At 40.7% G+C, this 18,959-nt stretch overlaps 1 protein-coding gene across 1 annotated transcript; it reads right to left on the bottom strand.

Moving 5' to 3' along the window:
• Positions 1-97: 97 nt before the first annotated feature.
• On the bottom strand, positions 98-17,498 carry CCNC (cyclin C). The gene is made up of 12 exons (XM_054197289.1): positions 17,366-17,498; positions 16,522-16,628; positions 12,711-12,795; positions 12,398-12,467; positions 10,823-10,874; positions 7,952-8,007; positions 6,654-6,689; positions 5,699-5,790; positions 4,917-4,984; positions 4,543-4,622; positions 2,529-2,647; positions 98-1,867 (listed from the first exon to the last, which is right to left on the bottom strand). Exons 1-12 carry the CDS (start codon positions 17,395-17,397, stop codon positions 1,813-1,815), a joined length of 852 nt encoding a protein of 283 aa, XP_054053264.1. The 5' UTR covers positions 17,398-17,498; the 3' UTR covers positions 98-1,812.
• Positions 17,499-18,959: the final 1,461 nt, after the last annotated feature.

Below are 18,959 nucleotides of genomic sequence, written 5' to 3'. Positions count from 1 at the left end.
TTCAAAACACTTGCTTTCTTAGCAGATTATGTGGTATATGTGAGAAGACTGACATTTACCTAAAGAATAGTTCCTGTTTAAGAACTACACACAGTGGTCAAGTTGCATTGATTTATTTCTAGTCCCCAAGTCCACATTACAAATAGCACATTTTAGACTTCAAGAAACAAAGGTAAATAGCCAAATTCCACTTTATCAATCAACTGGCTATAAAAGGTATGGATCAAATGGCAACAAAAGTAGCAAAGACCAAAATGTATATATTTTCCATCTCACCAAAGTGGTTTGGGCTTGTTTACCTAATACTTTACAAAAATAACCTGAACAGAAATAAATGCTAGTAGCCTAATGGGCTACATACAAACACACTTCCGTTGTATTTCACTGAATGACCAGCCAATTACAAATACAGGTATTTGCAAAAGACAGGTTGGTTTTTTTTAAGGGGACAGTTTTTTGAACCAAGACGCATCATAGAGCAAGGGCTTTCAAGAACTTCCCTCCAATATTTCAGACCAGTGAAATGTGTTGCTTCAGGAAAAAAAATAATTGAGAACAATGTTACTGAACTTTATTTTATCATTCAATTCTTATACTCGGGCAAGTCGGCATCATCAGTCAAAATGAAGCTGTACAGAACTTCATTAAAAACAAAGTTATCTAAAAATCAAGAAATTCGATTTAGGCCAATTCCTGATTTCAGTGGGATTATCTGCCTGAGTAAGGAACACAGGATATGGCCTTCTGTTTGAAGGTATCTCATTTTCTCCAGCACGTAGTTAACCAAGGAATCCCATTTCAGTTATTCTAAAGAGTTGCTCCTAACACCACGATTAAAATTAGCCAGTATGAAACTCACCAAAAGCTTGATCCTCTTAAATAAACTCTCTAATGAACCACACAAATTCACACTAACAGTGAAGGCAGACTAACAGTGTATATCTTTTGTACAAAAAAAATCCACCATAAAAAATAGCAATTATATCCAGATTTGTACTTGATTGTGAAATATTCCAATAGTACCATACAGTACATTTACTTGCAAAAAAATTCATAGTATGTTGGGGTTTTTTTCATTCCTAACACTTGAAATGTTTAAGAAAACTGCAGAATCACTATACATATTGCACTTCTCTGGTAAGCTGGGCTACTACGCTTCATGGCAAAAACATCCAAGTACATCTATGAGTAAAACAGCATTTTTCTAATCCAAAAGAGGAACTGAATTTCATTCCTGCAGCTTTCATTAAAACTGTAACAATATTCTTTGCAGGCTCTTCTAGGCTTTGTTTCTGAAGGGTTGCCGTGTCACTCGTTACAGAATCCATATTAATTTTTTTTTAAAAATCAACAAAATTCAAGGTAATGAATAGATTTAACATACAGTGCACTATCTTCCTTCAGTCACAAACAAAATGAAGACAACACAAGTCATTAATACAGTTACACTTAGGCTTCAGGTTATTGTCGCTTTAAAAATAGTTCACTTCAATGGCAAGTTACAATTTTCTCAAAGCAAACAAAACCGATCATGAACTATTTGTTTTGAGTGGACAGTGTTAATCTTTTGCAGCTGGGTTTATCGTTTGATTCCTTACACTGAAAGATCTTAGTACATTTGCTCCAGCGTCAGAGAAAATGATGCAGTTTTAGAGAAAAAGCTTTCAAAATGCTTGACACAAACAAGCTATTTATTCTTCAAGTTCTTCGTCAAAGATGTTACTAAAACCTTCTGTCCATTTCATGAACGCAGGTAAAGATCCCAGGATGTCTCGAGTCAAAGTGGTCCATAAAGAAATTCTTTGGAATGTTTTAAGATTGGCTATAACTAGAGTTCTGGCTACCATTTGGACCCTGTTCTCCTTCACTGTTTGGAGGAAAAGAAAAAACAAAAACACGTGTCTTCAAAAATAAGCACCATATTACATTTTTGTCTTTTTTTTTATTTATTAAAAAATACAGTATTCTGAAAGTAGTAAAAACCTTTTGAAGGAAAATACTTCAACATATACACAAATGAGTCAGGATATTCTGCTGAATTTCATAAAAAAATGCAAAGGTTATTCTCAGCACGCATTAAGTATTCATTTGAATAATAATTTCAATACATCCCCATACAGCTGCCTGCTGAATCTACTTCTGAAGTCAACATTTCAAAGTTCACATTACATAAGCACGGGATTACAGTGTGCAGGGATTTGCTTGTGCGGATCCCCAACAGTGATCTTTAATCACAGTAATCAAATACGACATCAAGCAGGCCTAGTTCCAAGGAATCTGGCCCAGTCACAGAGCCTCACACCGCGGTTCCTCACATTTGCTAAGTGGTATCGATCACCTTCTAATTACATTAATGCATTCCATAAAACAACGAATGTTCTGCTTCTCACTAGCTCCTCAACAGTCAGATGGGCTGTTTATAATAGAAAAGCCTGCACTGTAAAAACATATGCTGTACCTCAAATTAAACATTTACTCATTCTTAAGATGTTTTTCCATATGCAAGGTATATTAAGAAAGTACAGTACCTGTTCGGAGGTGGTTTTGGTTTAGGCATTTTACTAAGAATAGTAGCCATCTCTTTCCTCTCATCAAAGTTCTTCCACTGCTCGTACAGCTTCAGAATAACCCTGATTATTTCTAAAATCTGATTAGAAAGAAAACAGAGCGCAAGGTCAGGCACAATAGTGATTTTATCTCTGTCACAGTCAGTTTAAGTGTGTAATTAATTAAACACGCCCCAAACTGAAATTAAGTAGCACAATTTTCATAATATAAACAGAGCCGTCTCACATTTAATCTGGTCTGGCAATCAACCATTACTACAAGTAGTTTTCTGATTTAATTGTGAATGGAAGCCTGAACAGTATACTTTCCCTCCCATTCGACTGTATATACCACTTCTCCGCCCCTGCAAGCTGAAGAGCTTTTTATTTATTTACTTGCAATGACGGTCACAGCTTATATCTATGCTGCTCGGAAAATACAGACAGCTGGCAGCATGATTGCAGCTAGGTGACCAATACAGTAGCTGGTGATTATCAAAGTTCTATACACATCAGAGACAGCGTAGGGGGGAAAAAAAGCCCCAAACCACAAAACATTGGTCTGAATTCCTTCCTACTTCTTATTCTTACTATAGTCATCGTCTTATTATTATATATTCTTATTATATTCTTATATGCACATAATAAGAATTGTTGAACTTTCATATTCCACTTCTGGAAGCATAAGCATTCTCTACCAGTTTGGACATTTTCTATCTACTGCAACTTAACTACCTTAATTTCCTATTAAATTTCTAGTGCAATATCCTATACAAAAGGTGGATAATACTTGTTTCATCATTCGCTAAATTAATAAAGTAGAATTCTTTCTTCTTTTTAATACATGGTCTTTTGATTAAATGCAAGAACAATATGTATCTTTGAAACAGAAGTCCTAGTTGGCTACGAGGTCCGTGGTGTTAATGTAAAAAAATCAAGTTTAGATTGTTTCACTGGGGTGAGAACCAGGACGTGTGAACATTCAAATGTGTTCAGTATGAAGCTTATGGTAACCTTATCTGTCAAATATAGGTTGGTTCTCCCTCTGCTGCCAATTTATTATCACCCTCCTTTTACATGCACGACAGCGTAATTCACAGAACTCTTGATGCAGCACAGCATCCACACTGCGCTTAAATTTGAAGACAAATCCTGGAATACAAATACAACGCCAGGGTATCATCAGTGGGATAAAGGGCAATACAGAGCGCACAGAGGGCAATGGTACGTCTCATCCATAACATGCTATTTAATTCCAGACTCCCAGTTTCAAAAAAGACAGACTGAAAAACAGTGTGATAAGGAGTATATGTACTAGTTCGACTTGCTTGCTGCAGCTAAACAAAGGTTAAAGAAGTCAACCTAAAAAGTAAAAGCAACTAATGAAGAACATTAATAGTATGAGAACAGTTGCACCTTGGAATCTGATAAATTTATGAAGGGGATTATTTGACATAGAATTTGTAATAGCAGCAAACTCAGAACGGAACGATCTTGGTGTCCCCCTGTTTAACACTGACTGAAGTCATGGCCCTGGTCATCCTCAAAGCGTCAGGAACGTTTTACACTCTGCTATACTATGTAGATTTATAGGGAGAAAATGAGAACAGTATGGAGGCATGATGCTGAAAGGAGAATCAGAAAATTACATGCACTAGAATTTAAAAGTCTATCTTGAGTGACAAAAAACACTGGGAATTCTTTTTCTGGCAAAAAAATGCAAAGGTTTTATATTTCCATCTGAAAAATGGCAACACCAGCAACACTTTGCCATTACACAATGGTTCTGTCTTAACTTTCAGAGCAGGGTGATAACCGAATGACCTGACGTTGTCTCCCTTCCCATGAGATCTGCCCGATTTCAACAGTGCTTAACACGTGATCACTGAATGAAGTTCAAATCAGTATCGCAGACACGGAAGACGACAGTTTTATAACCATGACTACCATTTCTGGTCAATCTGTTAACAGGTGGTGGGAGGAAAAAATAGAGTACCTTTTCCATATCAACAGATAGCTCAGCAAACCATTGCCTTGCATCCTTCTGCTGGACAACACAGGCCACATGTAGGCAAGCTGCAAAGATCAGGCGACATGGATATTGAACAAAGATCCACTCTCAATACAGTTAGAAACATTCTATTTTTTATAAGTCAGACAAAACAGTATACGGTTCACCAGAGGAAACTCGGGATTAATGATCTGATTTTTCTTCAAGGCTTGCTAAATTGCAAGGCTACACTGTCAGCACTGTATGAAACACAAACTGAAGCACCTTGTGAGGTCAATCTAAGGAAATGCTTGTTGATGGGACAGTGCACAGAATACATCCATTTAAACAGGACAAGAAACATTACTTGTGTTACTTACCTAGAGCTATCATGAAAGGAGGGTACAGCAGACAAAGATCAGTTCTATATGTGTCATTCACTATCCTCCTGTGCAAAAAACAACTTGTAAGTATTGCCCTATTCACCTTTAGACTATATGACTTCAAAAAACTGCTGTTAGTTTATAAATATTTTCCCAGATGGTAGAAACAGTAAGGCTGCAGGGCAAAACAGCAAGGGAAGAGATCTCTTCCCTTGTAAAAAATCTCTTAAAGCCTTTCATTTTTTTCCTTGTAGTCACAGCAGAAGTTTATTTGGAAGCACTGTGTTATAGCATCATGAATGTCTTTCTGCAGAGGGTATTGACACATGCCGTAAAATAATTATACCTCTTTCACAAGTAAGTAAGGGCAAGCATAAAAAGTATTTTTATTGTCTTTCTGTGTTTGAGAAACAGTTCAAGACTTCTGATAACACAGCTAAAAACCCCTATATATTGCTCCTATGATAAGATACAAGAGAAAGCTGACATTAATAGGAAAAGATTACTTCTGCTCATAGTCGCCATTCAGTAGTGTAAAAAACTGTGCTATTAGAGCTAGTCTAAAAATAAAAATTAGATCGCTGCAAAGTAAAATCATTACAGGGTTAAAGACAGAATAAGCTAAGTCGGGGACGTATACCTGCACAGGTTAACTAGGGCACCCTTTGTATTCAAATATAGCTAAGTCTGCTTTTGCTTAAACACCTCTGAAGCGTAACTGTTAAATACTCGCTTTCTTGCCGAAAGGAGGCACTACTATTAATCATTGTCTTCATTACCATGCAAGAGGTAGCAGCATGTCTTCTTGGCCCATATCTTGCACATATTGGAGCAAAGGTCTATAAGGATGATATACTATCAAACAGCAGTCCTAGGAAAAACGTCAACGGGATAAAAGTTAGATTACAATGCAGAATGTGTTGTCAGTTCATATTAAAAAAATACAACATTTCGTTTACAAGTCAATTACTGATTTTATTTTTTTTAAGTAGCATTCTGACACCTAACCCTGCTCTAATGAGGGCAGTGCTCTCTCTAGAATACCATTACATAGCATGGTTGCCAGTCTGTCAATGTCTTTCCCCTAAGAGACAGAAAAAGCCACATCTGCAGCACACTGAAACCTCATTTGCTTACAAACCCGTAATTCCCAGTTGGAAATACAAAACACTGCCAGAAAACAGTCTGTCACTAAATACCATACACGGAAAGCACGCCAAAATAATTGACACTGGTTTGGAAAGGAAGAAAGAAAAAAAATCCACTGCTCTCGCTCTCAAATCCCCTCTTTTCAGGCCCAGGTTGGTGTAAACAAGAAGGAATAATCTTGCTGAAAGCAGCCAACTGCATGGACACTATAGGGAAAAGCCGCATTAAGATACACGTGCTGAACACTGAAGCGAGACATAGTTATCACACGTACTACATATTGCATAGTGTACTGCAAAAATAAGTTAATCCCCAAAGCATAACTTCTTGCAAATGCAGTTACTGATGATAAAACTCCTGTATGCAAAACTCTGATGAAAAATGTAAACGTTAGACCTCCACGGACATCATTCTAAAATTGGAGACGGGGTGGGGGTGGGGCGGGGGGGGGGGGGGGGGGGGACAGCATAATGCATATTTCATAGCACAAAATTCAAAATATTCTTCATCAGTAAAAAGTAAACTGAGGCAACACCCAAAAAAAAAAAATAAAAAAAAGGCAAACCACCAAAAAAGCCCACCTACCATTAATTCTAGGAGATAGAATTCACATTCTAGTATCTGCAAAGAAGTAAAATCACAGTTAAACAGCAGCATGTTTCAGACAGCAGAAAGAATTAACCGGCATCCAGTTTAACGTCATGAATCCAAAGGATTTCTCAACACGTATTTCTAACAGTCCTAAATGCAACTCCTCTGAAACTACAAAACCAAATAAAAATCAAACTATTATTAGCCATTGCCTTACCATCATTAGAACTTAACCCCAGTCAGAATAACAATGCATTTAAACATTTTGGATCAAGTTTACTAGGAAAGTACTTCACTGGCAGTACCTCTCTGATTTGTTTCAACAGCAGCAAATTGTTCCCTGTGTATAAATACTTAAAAGCAACAGAGAAGTCCTTTTTGTAGAATTAGAGCCTCTTCATCAGGCCACTAACAAGCCAAATGGGCTTTTAAAGTATTTTCAGATTTAATGTCATATGAAATATTCTGTCCAATCGCAGCAATTAAATCAGCTCTCATTTTCCATAGAGATAGTGACGTATTAGTGATACCAAAGAAAAGACTGGACCGCTTTGGCTACAGGAAAGCAGTACTCTGAAATACATTTCCATTTGCTTTTATCTGTAAAATAGCAGCGCATTTTTATTGCAAGGTCTTAGATGTTTTATATTCTGATATATCATTTGGCTTTCTAGTTTGGGTGAAAAGCAGTATTTGTCACAGTCAATCTAAAAATAATTAATTCTGTTTAACTTTCAAAATACTACAGCACAGGTCAAAACTGGTTTCAAGAAAAAATACAAAATTTCTCAGCATTGTGACTGAGAACACCTTGAAAACCACTGGTAGATCTAAATTTTAACTAATAAATAAAAATTATTTTTCAAAAGCCATTACATTTTATATGCAAAAATAAAAGTAAGCAACTGCTCCTGTGTGCAAGCTTGACGTATCCCAGGTGTGAGGGCTACTTACCTTCCCTGCAGCAATGTATTTGTAAACAAGAACATTCAAAAAAAGCTAAAGCTTTAAAAGTATCATCATACTATACTAAAAATCACTATTTCAGTCACCCAGTCACATCACTTCTCTTTATAGCACTCCCGTCAACAACTTAAGGAAAGAAGGTTATGGGAGGTTTATTACTTTTAGAAGTAACTTTCCCAATAAACTATTTAAAACTAATTATAAGCACCCTGACATATGAAGATGAAAATATTTCTTTCTTAGAATTTAAAAGACACAATTTCCTGCTAACACTTATTTGTCTTTTAATTTATTTGATCAAGTTGTACTTCGAACAGGATACTTACATGGTTCATCCTATAAGGAAACTCCTTCGGGAAGGCATACGAAAACCTAGTTTTCACTACAGCAAAGAGAAATGAGTATGTTAAAAATTACGTAATTAATACTTTCACTTCTTTCCCTTTCTATTAACTCATCTGTTTGCAGCGCAAAAGGTTTGTTTTTGAAAGAGAAAAGTTAAGTGATAAGATTTAAGATCCTGAAAGGGAAAGAGAAATACACCTGAAACCCAGATACTCACAGGTACTCAGTCAGACATTTGTCTGCTGCTTTGGGCACCCTTAAATCTGATTAACTAGCAACTAGCTTGTGGGCACCTAGTTTTCCACAAGTTATCATTCAGAGAGCTATCTACCCACTGATGTCACTCCAAACCTGGTGATCTCTTCAGGATCTCAGTTCCGACACTAAATCCAAATGGAATTTTCAGATGCGATTTTTTTTACATAGGCTTGATCTTTCAACATGCAAGATTTTAAACCATGTAATGAAGCCTTAGAAAAGCAAGACCAAGGGCAGAGTGAGAGAGCTCAGCCAAAAGCTCTTGTATGTCCACAACACAAAGATTTTGGATATGCAAAAAACAGGCTCAAATTGAAAGCAAGAAGTCAATGCACCACACTGCTGACAAATGTCCTAGGCACTGGATTATCAGACATTTCAAGGGTGTTTCTCTCCTTGAAAGAGACACCTAAGCATCTGGTTAGGCATCCGATATGGTTCAAGACACTTGCCTCCAAGGGAATGTTCAAATATATCCTCGGTTTTCTAGCTTATGATGATCCCTAATTTAGATACCTAATTATCCTCATGCATTTTACAATGAGAACAGGTACAAATAGTGCACTGTTAAGAATTCTGTTAAGTTGCAAAACCAGAGTGACCTCATATTGGAATGCTGAGCAAAGAAAAACTTAAGTACACATGAGGATGTGGATTTGAGATTTGTACAAGTGAAACATTTTAACATCTATTTTAAGTCCCTGTCCTCCAAGGAAAACAGGTAACATTTAAACATCCTGGAAGTGGACAACAGTCCTTATATTAATGACAGTATAATATGAACCGATACTACATCTAGAAAATCAGTACGCCGTTCACTTTGATGAAATGATAGTGCCAGTCCTCTGGACTAAAGAATTCAACATTTAGACCTATGGTGGCCTTTGCTGGAAAATTTGCCGTAGGACAATACAACTAGGCTGTTGCTTGGAAATTTTAATGAGTTCAAGAAGGAGAAGAATGAATAAAACCAATTTCTCAAGAAGCATGCAAACTGAAGAGATACATAGTAAAAAAATAAACCACTTTGAAGGGGCAGATAGGGAAACAAAACATTTTCCCCACAAAGCAAGCTGCAGACACAACCATATGGAGCCGTAGAAACAGAGTGAAAAGCTTTTGAAGAGGTTGCCAGAAACCAATCTGAGATTATCTTCCTCACAAAGAAGCATGTGTTACTAACTTCATGTTTCTACCTAACTAAAAGCAAACAAACCTTTTCAACTGACCACTATTGTGCTAGTCATCCCTTTCATTAGCTTTTCTTTAGTTGTCTCACCTCCTCTTTTTTCACCTTTTCTATGAAGGCCTCCAAAAAAATTGCTGTACGCTACTGAAGCGACTCTGGTAAAGGAAGACCAGGTAGAGTAAGAGACATAAACGCTAGGAGAAAGCATGTTGCTTTTTGTCCCCACTTTCATGACATGCAGAGCACTTATCAGGACAGGCAGGGCTTCTAGGTCTGAAGGAAGAACTGTGGGGGGGCAATCTTCTGTGGGATTCTGAGAATTGGGATTTTCAGCAACAGCATGGCTCAGGAGAAGAAGTCCAAGTAAAATCAGCTACTGCGTATTTACCAAAATCCATCCGGCTTTCTCACTGATGCATCAAAACTGCCACACAGGTCAGTGCTTTGAGATGCTACTGCTGTAAAAATAGCAACTCTTATTGCTAAATCCAGTACTGGTCTTGGTCATGCTGGCACTGAAGATGCGTTTCAGTTCCTGATGGTGGAACTGTCATAAGGCCAGCCCCATGGACTGATGCACTTACTGCATGTGGAGGCTACAGATGCAGCCAGTCACCTGTCCCCTCTACAGCTAGGAGGGATTTTGAAAGCACTGACCTACATTTTGAAGAGCACAGCCACGAATTGTCTCCTGAGAGCAGCTGGACCTTCTGGGTCAAATAATAGCATTCAATTAAGGAAGCCATCACTAAGACCTTGAAGGATGAGATGCAAGCTACAGGAACTGGAAAGTACGAGGCAGGTGTGAAAGACAGAGAACGAAGTAACTACAGCGTGATTTTATTGCCTTTATTTGTGAACAGTATGTAGGTTATAAGATGTATTTTTAGAAATAAGTATCACGTGCAGAGACTAATATTATGATGGGGAAAAACGGATTAAAAAATTAGGAGGTATGGAGCCTACCAAAAATTCTGAAAACAGGTACTTCCTTGGAGACATACCTGCTATAAAACAGACAAATAAAGCCCTAAGTTTCCAAAGCTATCTTTGAGTAGTTCAGAAATCAATTTACTACTCAAGGCTGTTTATAAACCTCAATAGTTTAATTTTATTACTTTGGTTTTATTTATGCTTGGCATAAGTTCAAATGAGAATCAACCAAAAAGTAATAGAGAAAGGACCCTTCTGTTTCCATATTTAAAAACAGAAGTTATTTATTCTGTATAGCTTTAATTGGCTCCTAGCAGTCAACATGCAAGCCCCCCAATGACTTGATAAAAGGCTACCTTTTAAAGACAAAATAGAACAAAAAAAAAAAAACCACAAAGAAAATGTCTGATCTCCCTACAGAGTTATACTACATTATACTAACTACAGTATAATGAAAATCATTAATACTTACATACAGAAGTAGCAGCAGAAATCAACCTTGTATTTGAAACAACACCAAATTCCTGAAGAAAAGGAATGGTAAATGAGGTGAACCACCTGAAATACCATGTACTCATACTGTTATCTAATTAAAATAATGGCTTCTTACTAAAATGGGCTTCTTTACGCAGTATTTCTTTTTTTCCCCACCCCTTTTTCTTTCTTTTTCTTTTTTTCTTAAGGTGAACAGAGTAAATTAAAGGATTTTAGGTAAAGAGTTTTTTCATTTATTAGTTACTTTGCTGTTTGAGTTACGGAGAGACAGTAAACATTTACGAAAGGTACCAAAGCCACAAAAGCTTAGCTGGCTAACACCCTACAAGATAAGATAGACAAGAGGGCTTCAAGAAGGTACGTTGTTTTTCCTTAACCCGCTTGGAGAAAAAACTGCCTTTAGAAACCTGTCATTAACTACCTTTTTTTACTATGTTTCCACAAAGCCTTAGCTTCTCTGCTGAGATAGTCAGCAAGATTAAAAATTTCTATGGACAACATTCTTTCAGAGAAGTGCATAGCAGAATCATTACCACTATAGCTGCCCTCTAGAGTTGCAGAAGCCATAGCGTAAAAAAGGCTGCACTGACTTCTAGTAATTGTTCTATGAGATAAGGTAAATCTGTCTACATATGCTCTACGTTTGCACTTTCTTAAAGGCTTAATTAACAGGCTGATAAAAAATACTCTCTCCAATATTCTGCACCTTTCTCCTTTCCTTCATCTCTTCCAAACACTTGAAGGTGTCACAGTCTTTGTACAGAAAACAGTATCACATGCAACTACTGGTTTAGTAGGACTGCTTCTACCATCCACTAGGCATTTGAATTCCCCCTGTAAAATTCATTAGTGCTGACATATCATAATTTGGCCAATTTGATTTTTTTCCATTATGCTGACACTTCTCAGACCGCTGAAAAACTTCTTGCATTACAGAGGACTAAGAGCAGTGCCCAAGCTGATGCTAACTCTTGGCCACATTCAAAGTGGACTTCTGATGGTGGAGGCATTGGAGCCTTCTCACCACTATCCCTAATGGGTCAGTTCCTTACGATAATTTCTCAAAGATGCCATATGAGCTACAACATACTTTTAATTCAAGTAATGAAAGTGTGGTAAACTCTGAAGATCCCTCACTACGTGGAAGGGAAAAGGATAATTAGGAAAACATTTCAAATTATGTTTTAAAGTTTGAGTAAACATAAAGAAGGAAAAACACACCAGAAAGGCAAACTGCACAATTTAAGCGATAGTGTATGTAAATACGTAAACACTGTACCACAGTGAAACAGCCATTTAAATTACTCTTTACAGTTTTCAGAGGCCCTTCAGGGTTAGTAATTCAGACAAAATTGTGAAAGATCAAACACTAAGTAATATGTTTGAAGGCCTTCTCCATCTCCTTTTCTTAAATTGCTATAGAAATCAGTACAAAAAAAGAGAAGGTTTCAACCCCCAAAGCATGAAGAACGACAAAAAGTTTAAAAGTCCTAAACGGTTTCTCTCTCATACATCACATAATTTTACATTAAAAAATTGTAATACTTCATACCTCTACTTTGGATGCCAAAAACACACACGTAGGAGCCATTAATACTGGATCTATACTTTTTAGGGAATATCTGAAATGTTATAACAAAATTATAATATGTTGTTTCATACACGTAGAACGATTAATCTATTAAGAGCACCACACTTCCTTTTGAAAAAGCAAAGCTTAAGTTAACTTTATTAGCATAAAAGCTTTACACCATCCAGAAAACAAAAGTGGCACTGTTTTTAATACAGAACTGCATTTTTAAAGGGCTACCAAAATGTGCCTAGCAAATGTTTTATTCTCGTACCATCATAGTAAACAGTCCTACCTGGCATAGAATCTCTTGAAGTAGACTGTAGCAGTGGCAATAACTTGTTGTCTTAATTTAAGATGTTCACCTAAAGCCTGGATAACTTAAAAAAAAATGAACAAAAGCTTGAGTTGAGTTTTTACAACAATTTGACACCAAATACCAAAGGATCTCAAAACACGACTAGTGCTGGGGATTCTAAAGAGCAGCAGCACAGTCTTCTCCCTCAGTTCAGATACAGCGTTCCGGTGACACAACATGTTGCTGTAAACCTACAGACCTGCAGGTGAAGAAGAAGCACTGCATCCTGAAGCTTGTGGACACCTTTAAAAAGGGAAAGGCAACTTGACTTCGTTGTGTACAAAATGAGTACGACGTTTAAGATGACAACACAAATCTCAGAAGGCTAAAAGCTTGGGTATTCCATTTTAGAGCAAAACAAATCCAAATACTTACAATATCAGTCTACGGCTTTTCAGCGCCATGCAAAATGGATGTTTGTTTTGTTGTTTGTTTTTTTTTTCCAAACAACTAAAGCTGCCAACACAAACATGGTCATTAAATTTGGCAGAGGCAGCAGGTGTTAAAAAAATGACATATTTAGTCTTGGGAGAGGGGGTGGGAGACCAGAGGATGCAGTCAGCTGCTCCATCACAGTGGTCCTCTGCCAGTTGGCCAAAAAACAACCCTGGTGTCATCTGTGCAGGTAGCTCTTGTTTGGCCTCCCAGGCAAAGGAAAGGCGCCAAGCAAATTAGATGCATCAAGCTGGGATTAAGAGCAGGGGTCAGATATAGAGAATGGCAGAGCAAAACAGAAGGTTGCTACTTGTTATTTTTCGCATAATTCTTCACGGCCACTATTCTATGCAAGTCTCGGCTGTGTTAAGACTCCCTCTTCTTTTTTTCCCCTCCTCACCAGAAATGTCCAAAACAGTAATTTAAAATACAGTTAAATATATCTTTAAAACATGTACAGCAAGATCAAGACAGTGACCACTGATGGAAAAAGCAAACAATTCTGTTATCAGTCATTGCTGAATTCTTAGTCTCTACTTAAGCACGCAAGTCCAGATTTTTTTCCCCATGCCCTTACCCCATATCGCTTGGCGACAGTCAGGGTACACCCTACTCTCACTTCTAATGAGCAGCACAAAATTTTAAAACACACAAATATCAAGGGAAGCTGTTGGCTAAAAAGGGCTGAACGTAGGAGAAGAGGAGAAAGCCACCCTGAACAGCACTGATAATTAGCAACTTTTTTTTCCCCCATAGGAAAAGGTAACTAATTTGTCATCCACTCTTGATTACACAAAGCAACATGAAGTTCCTGTCCATGTCATACCACTCTTTTCCTAAAAACAAGAATGCCAAATTGAGACTAGTTTGCCAGTGACACTAGGACAAGCAATACTGCCAGAAAAGAGGTTAAGCTCGGTATGCAATGTCTGTACAAATATTAAAATATTTATCAGCGTATCTTGAGAGGTTTGAAAGGATTTTTCCCTTTGATTTGACCATGGGGCTACAAAGCTGTCTTACTATTAAGGCATCAGAAAAATCCAAATACTAAGCTAAACAGAATTCTCCAAATATGTTTCTCACTCCCATGGGATTTTCAGGAACGGTTAGGCCATCTGCTGTCAGAGAAATATCAAGCATGGTTTAGGGAAAAAGATGGACAAGAGCCTAGAGAGACTTAATGAAATGGAAGCTTGTATACGCTGGGAAAAAGTCCAATACTTGTAATTAATTTTTTTAATATTTCCAAAGAAACTACTGGATTATTTATTCCCTTATGTTTACAAAATACATGGTTTCAGTGGTTTTTTTAAATAAAAATTGTTTTAAATATGAATGTCTTGGGTAACCTGCAACACAAACATTACAGCTTCTGCCCTAAACCAGAAAGGGAAACCAATTAATGTGTCTTTCAACCAAAAACTCTACTAAGATTTGATGATCCAAAGAGAGAAATCAACATCAATTCCCTTTTCCAAACTATTTTAGATGACAGCTTTCCTTCTCTACAGTATTAACATTCCGAGTAGTTGCACATGGCCATACAATCGGTTGGTGATCTATTGCACTTCTTTTACAATGAGGAGGCAGCAGGAAACGGCCTTTCTCCAGGCAATTTCTTGCTTGCTTTAGGGAACAACCATCTCCTGGGCAGACACATGCTGAACGTGACAAGCCATGGCCAAGACTCATCGCCCCACCCAGGTAACACAGTAAGTGAGAGAGAAGAGGGGGAGGCTCCATAAACCCAAAGCAGGATCCCTACGCAGAGGCAGGTGATGATACAACACATAACGAGGGCTTGAATACAGCAAGCTCTGCCTGAGCTCCCACCAGCACAGAGCAGCCCCTGAGAGCCTTCTGCATGAAGGTGGCCTCTCTCTGCTAGAGCAGGGGTGAAAGCCCAGCACCACTCTCTCCTCCAGGGCAGGCTGAGGTCGTACATGCACAAGGGAGATGTTGGCAGAGCCATTCCCCAGCTGCTGCGGGTCACACACTGAACCTTCATGGGAGGCAAGGATCCTGAGAACCCCGAACTGAAACCACCTTGTCTACTTTGTAAATCTTTGTCTACACAAGAAAAATGCTGGAGTGAAACATTTTAAAAAGTGTATCTCATAATTCAAATTCATCCTAGTGAAAATTAGCATAGACATGCAGTTTTATAAATATCAGTACCCCCCTTTCTCTTTTTGCATTATGAAGCTACAACACTTTGGTTTAACCTCAAGGAATTTCAGGAATTGACTGAACAGATTTCTAGCTTGATTTCCTGGTGCCATGTAAGCGACAACACAGATGTATCCACAGCAATCAGATTTGCAGCATACGCAATTATTATAAAAATAGCTAAGCCAAAAGAGAAGCTGGGATAAGTATCTTTCACAGATACAATTCCAGCACTGACATAATATCTTCCAGTGGCCTCGGGAAAGTCACTTAACTTCTCTGTCTCAAGTATGTCTGGCCAGATAGCTGAAAAAATAAGCATTCTGTACGTTAAAGGACTGCTGTGGAAAATATTCAAAGAGCTGTCTGCAAAAAAAATACTACTTAGCAATATCCTTTGTTTAGGCAGATTTTTTTAAAATGCTGAACAATTGCACACAAAAGAGTTTAAGTGCCTGCATAATCTGATATGCTCCAGTGCGGCCATTCCTAGAGTTAAACACTCTGCAGGATGACGTAAGTCTTAGGTAACTTCAGAGACAAGCCCCAAACTCTTTTGGAGAAGAGGCTTCCTGCCAACAGCTCTCAGAAACTTGTAGGCAATTTGAGAGCCACTCGGTGCCAGGGAATCAGTCACACGGCAAGATGCAGGCTGTGATGCAGGTTTCAAAGAACGTAACTGATCCCAAATAACAAGTTTCCAAGCTTTGCTGTTCAACAGGACTGCACATATCAGCTACAATACTTACCACAGCCGAAAAGCCCACCAAAAGCCCAGTTTGAATATTAATGCTTGACACTGAGCCTCTCATATGCTAGCTTAGCAGTTTCTGCTTGTTTCTCCTTGTACTTTTTAAGTAAGAACCTCTTGAAAATATGAAAACGTACCATGTTTTGTCCCGTCACAGGTTAAAATGTTATATATGCAGCTAATTTGCCTGTAATTTCTCCTAAAATTGTGTTAATACAGCTCACAAATGACAATGTTATTGATATTCCAGTTCTTTGTTAAAATAGGTTGTGAAAGTGTACGGAACACCACAATGAAAACATTGCACTCTCTAAGCAATTCAAACTTGCATTTAGACATGGCAGATGCTGTACAGATTTTATGGCAGAGATGAAAACAAAACAGTTTTACCATTAGTAAAAAATATCTGTAGTTTCCAATATTCTTCTTCGGTCAGAAATTTCAAGTCTTTCTGGCGTTCCTTCAACAGATCTTGTTTATCCAAAATCCATTGTAAACTAAAAGAAGGAGAAATAATTTCAGCAACTCTTTGTCAGCGTTATATTGAGAGTGCCCCCCCTCCAGCCACCCCGTGCCAGCAGATTACAGGTTAAGGCTCGGGGCTAAAGGGCTAGTGGCCTTTAACCAAGCCACACACGACCTCCTCAAGGAAACGTTCACTGGGGTTTTCAAAGTTAGATATCAAAAAAAAAAACAAAACCAAACCACTAACTAGCAGGGATTAAGGTTAGCTTTTAGCTATATCAACTAAACCGGCTGTATAGATCCGAGATGCCTGTGGGTAACGAGGAAGGTTTACGTTATATTTAGTACACCCTGGGCACCCGTTTAGATCCGGTCGCGCCCAGCACGGGGTATTTTAAGGCAGCTCAGCCCTGGCTGCCGCTGGGGACACACACATTGCACCCGGGGGACCGCAGCCACCCACACCCCTTGGCCGGAGACGGCGGCAGCCGACGGAGACGCCGGGAGGCGGCTCCCCCTCACGGAGAGCCCCCACACGTCGGGGCGGCCCCGGCCGCTCTCACAACTCCAGCTCGCCTCCCGCCAGGGCTCCGCCGGCCAGCAGGCCCCGCCGCCGCTGCCAGACCGGACCCCGGCGCCGCCGCGCTCCCCTGGCCCCCGCCGGGCCTCCCCACCGAGCCGCGCCCCGGCAATGAATGGACAAAGCCTGGCGGCGGCCCGCAGCGCATCCCCCCGCCACCCCCTTCCTCCGCCACCCCGCGGCACCCACTAGTGCGAGCTCTGCCAGAAGTTCCCGGCCATGGGGAGGAGAGGAGAGAGAGAGCGAGGAGCGGGGAGGAGGCGCCCGGGCCCGCGATGCCCCGGCCCCGCCGCGCCGCCGCCGCCACCCCCGCGCCGGCAGCAGGAAGGAGGCGGCCGCCACCGCCCCCCCCGCGCCCGCCGCCGCCGCCGGCCGGCAACACGCGGCACTGGGAACCGTTCCCCTGCGCGGGGGTTCCGCCCGCCGCCGGCGGGACGCGGCGGGTCCCGGGCGGCCGTCAGCGGCCCGGCGGCGTGGGGCTGCGGCCGCCGCGGCCTGGCAGCCCCCAAAGAGCCTCGACCCGCGGGTGGTGGGGGCCGTTCGGGATCCCGCCGCCTGTGCAGGGCTTTCCTGAGGTGTAGTGGCTTCGGGGAGACACGGGGTGGTTTGGAAGGGACCTTCACAGGGCATCCAGTCCAGCCCCCCCTGCCACGGGCAGGGACACCCCCCCACCAGAGCAGGCAGCTCAAAGCCCCATCCAGCCTGGCCTTCAACACTTCCAGGGATGGGGCATCCACAGCTTCTCTGGGCAGCCTCTTCCAGTGCCTCACCACCCTCACAGGAAAGAATTTCTTCCTTCTGTCCAATATAAACCTGCCCTCTTCCAGTGTAAAACCTCTGCTATCTAAATTCGGTACCAGGCTGCTCCCAGTAAGGGCCCAGTTGGGACCACATGTTGTCTCCTGTGATGTCTCAACCATGTCCCAATGCAACTTCCTGATAAACTTTTGACTTTGTTCTTTAGACATCAGACCACTTACTTGTCTTGCAGCGGTCTCCACCTCACCTAAATTTCCCTTTACCCTTACCCAATTCCTGAGGTTTCAGGGCTCGGTTTGCTCCATGCTGGAATTTTCCTCATTGGAGAAAGCCTCTGGAGGTAATTATTTTTTTTTTTTAAGTTTAACAGGAAGAACCTGGGCCTGAACCCTTTGCAGCTTTCTTTTCCTGTCCTTTCCTGCGGTGGCATGGGAAACGCTCACAGGTCATAACTTCTGAGCGGGATCTGAGATGTATTAATGCATGTACTGCTGGGAAGGGTGCACCGAGGCAGGAGCCGGGGGGTCCCGGTACCTGCGCTGCCCCAGGATGCAGCACGCCGGTGAGGGCGAGCATGGAGGGAGGGATGGAGGGAAGGATGGTGCCTTCTCTTCAAGCAGCACTGGCTCTAGGAGAATTACGCCTGACTTTTGCAGTGAGATCAGTAAAAAAAAGGATGTATTTTAAAAGTCTGAAGGAGTCTAGCTGAATGCTAGCCATCACCTCCCAGGCAAACAAGCCCACCTGGCATTTGGCAGGGCTGGGAGCGCGTGGCCACCCAACGAGGGACCCTGAGCAAGGCTGTTACAGGCCAGGTAGCCACACTCCTATCGCTCGCTGGCTAACACCCCACTCCGTGTTTGGGGAGGGGGCTCATTAATGCCATTTGGCAGCATGTAGCAGTGCCTGATGGCCCCGGGGGGCTGAGACGGGGTCCTGGGCCATGGGCAGGGTGAGGGGAGCCCTGGGGGGTGGGCAAGGACAGCCAGGGCTGTGAGTGCGCTCGGGGCCCTTGGCATATGGA

This window comes from Rissa tridactyla, chromosome 3, assembly GCF_028500815.1.
Source record: "Rissa tridactyla isolate bRisTri1 chromosome 3, bRisTri1.patW.cur.20221130, whole genome shotgun sequence".
Classification (NCBI taxonomy): Eukaryota; Metazoa; Chordata; class Aves; order Charadriiformes; family Laridae; genus Rissa; species Rissa tridactyla.
This window is presented reverse-complemented; position numbering and strand designations above follow the sequence as displayed.

Bases quoted from the DNA above. Each gene is read 5' to 3' on its own strand.
- CCNC (XM_054197289.1), bottom strand. From the start codon at position 17,397: ATGGCCGGGAACTTCTGGCAGAGCTCGCACTA. The intron at 8,008-10,822 runs GTAAGTATTAAT...TCTTTGCTGTAG, and splicing joins TTCTGCTGCTACTTCTGTAT to TGAAAACTAGGTTTTCGTAT. The intron at 6,690-7,951 runs GTAAGTATCCTG...ACTTCTTTGCAG, and splicing joins TTCCTTATAGGATGAACCAT to ATACTAGAATGTGAATTCTA.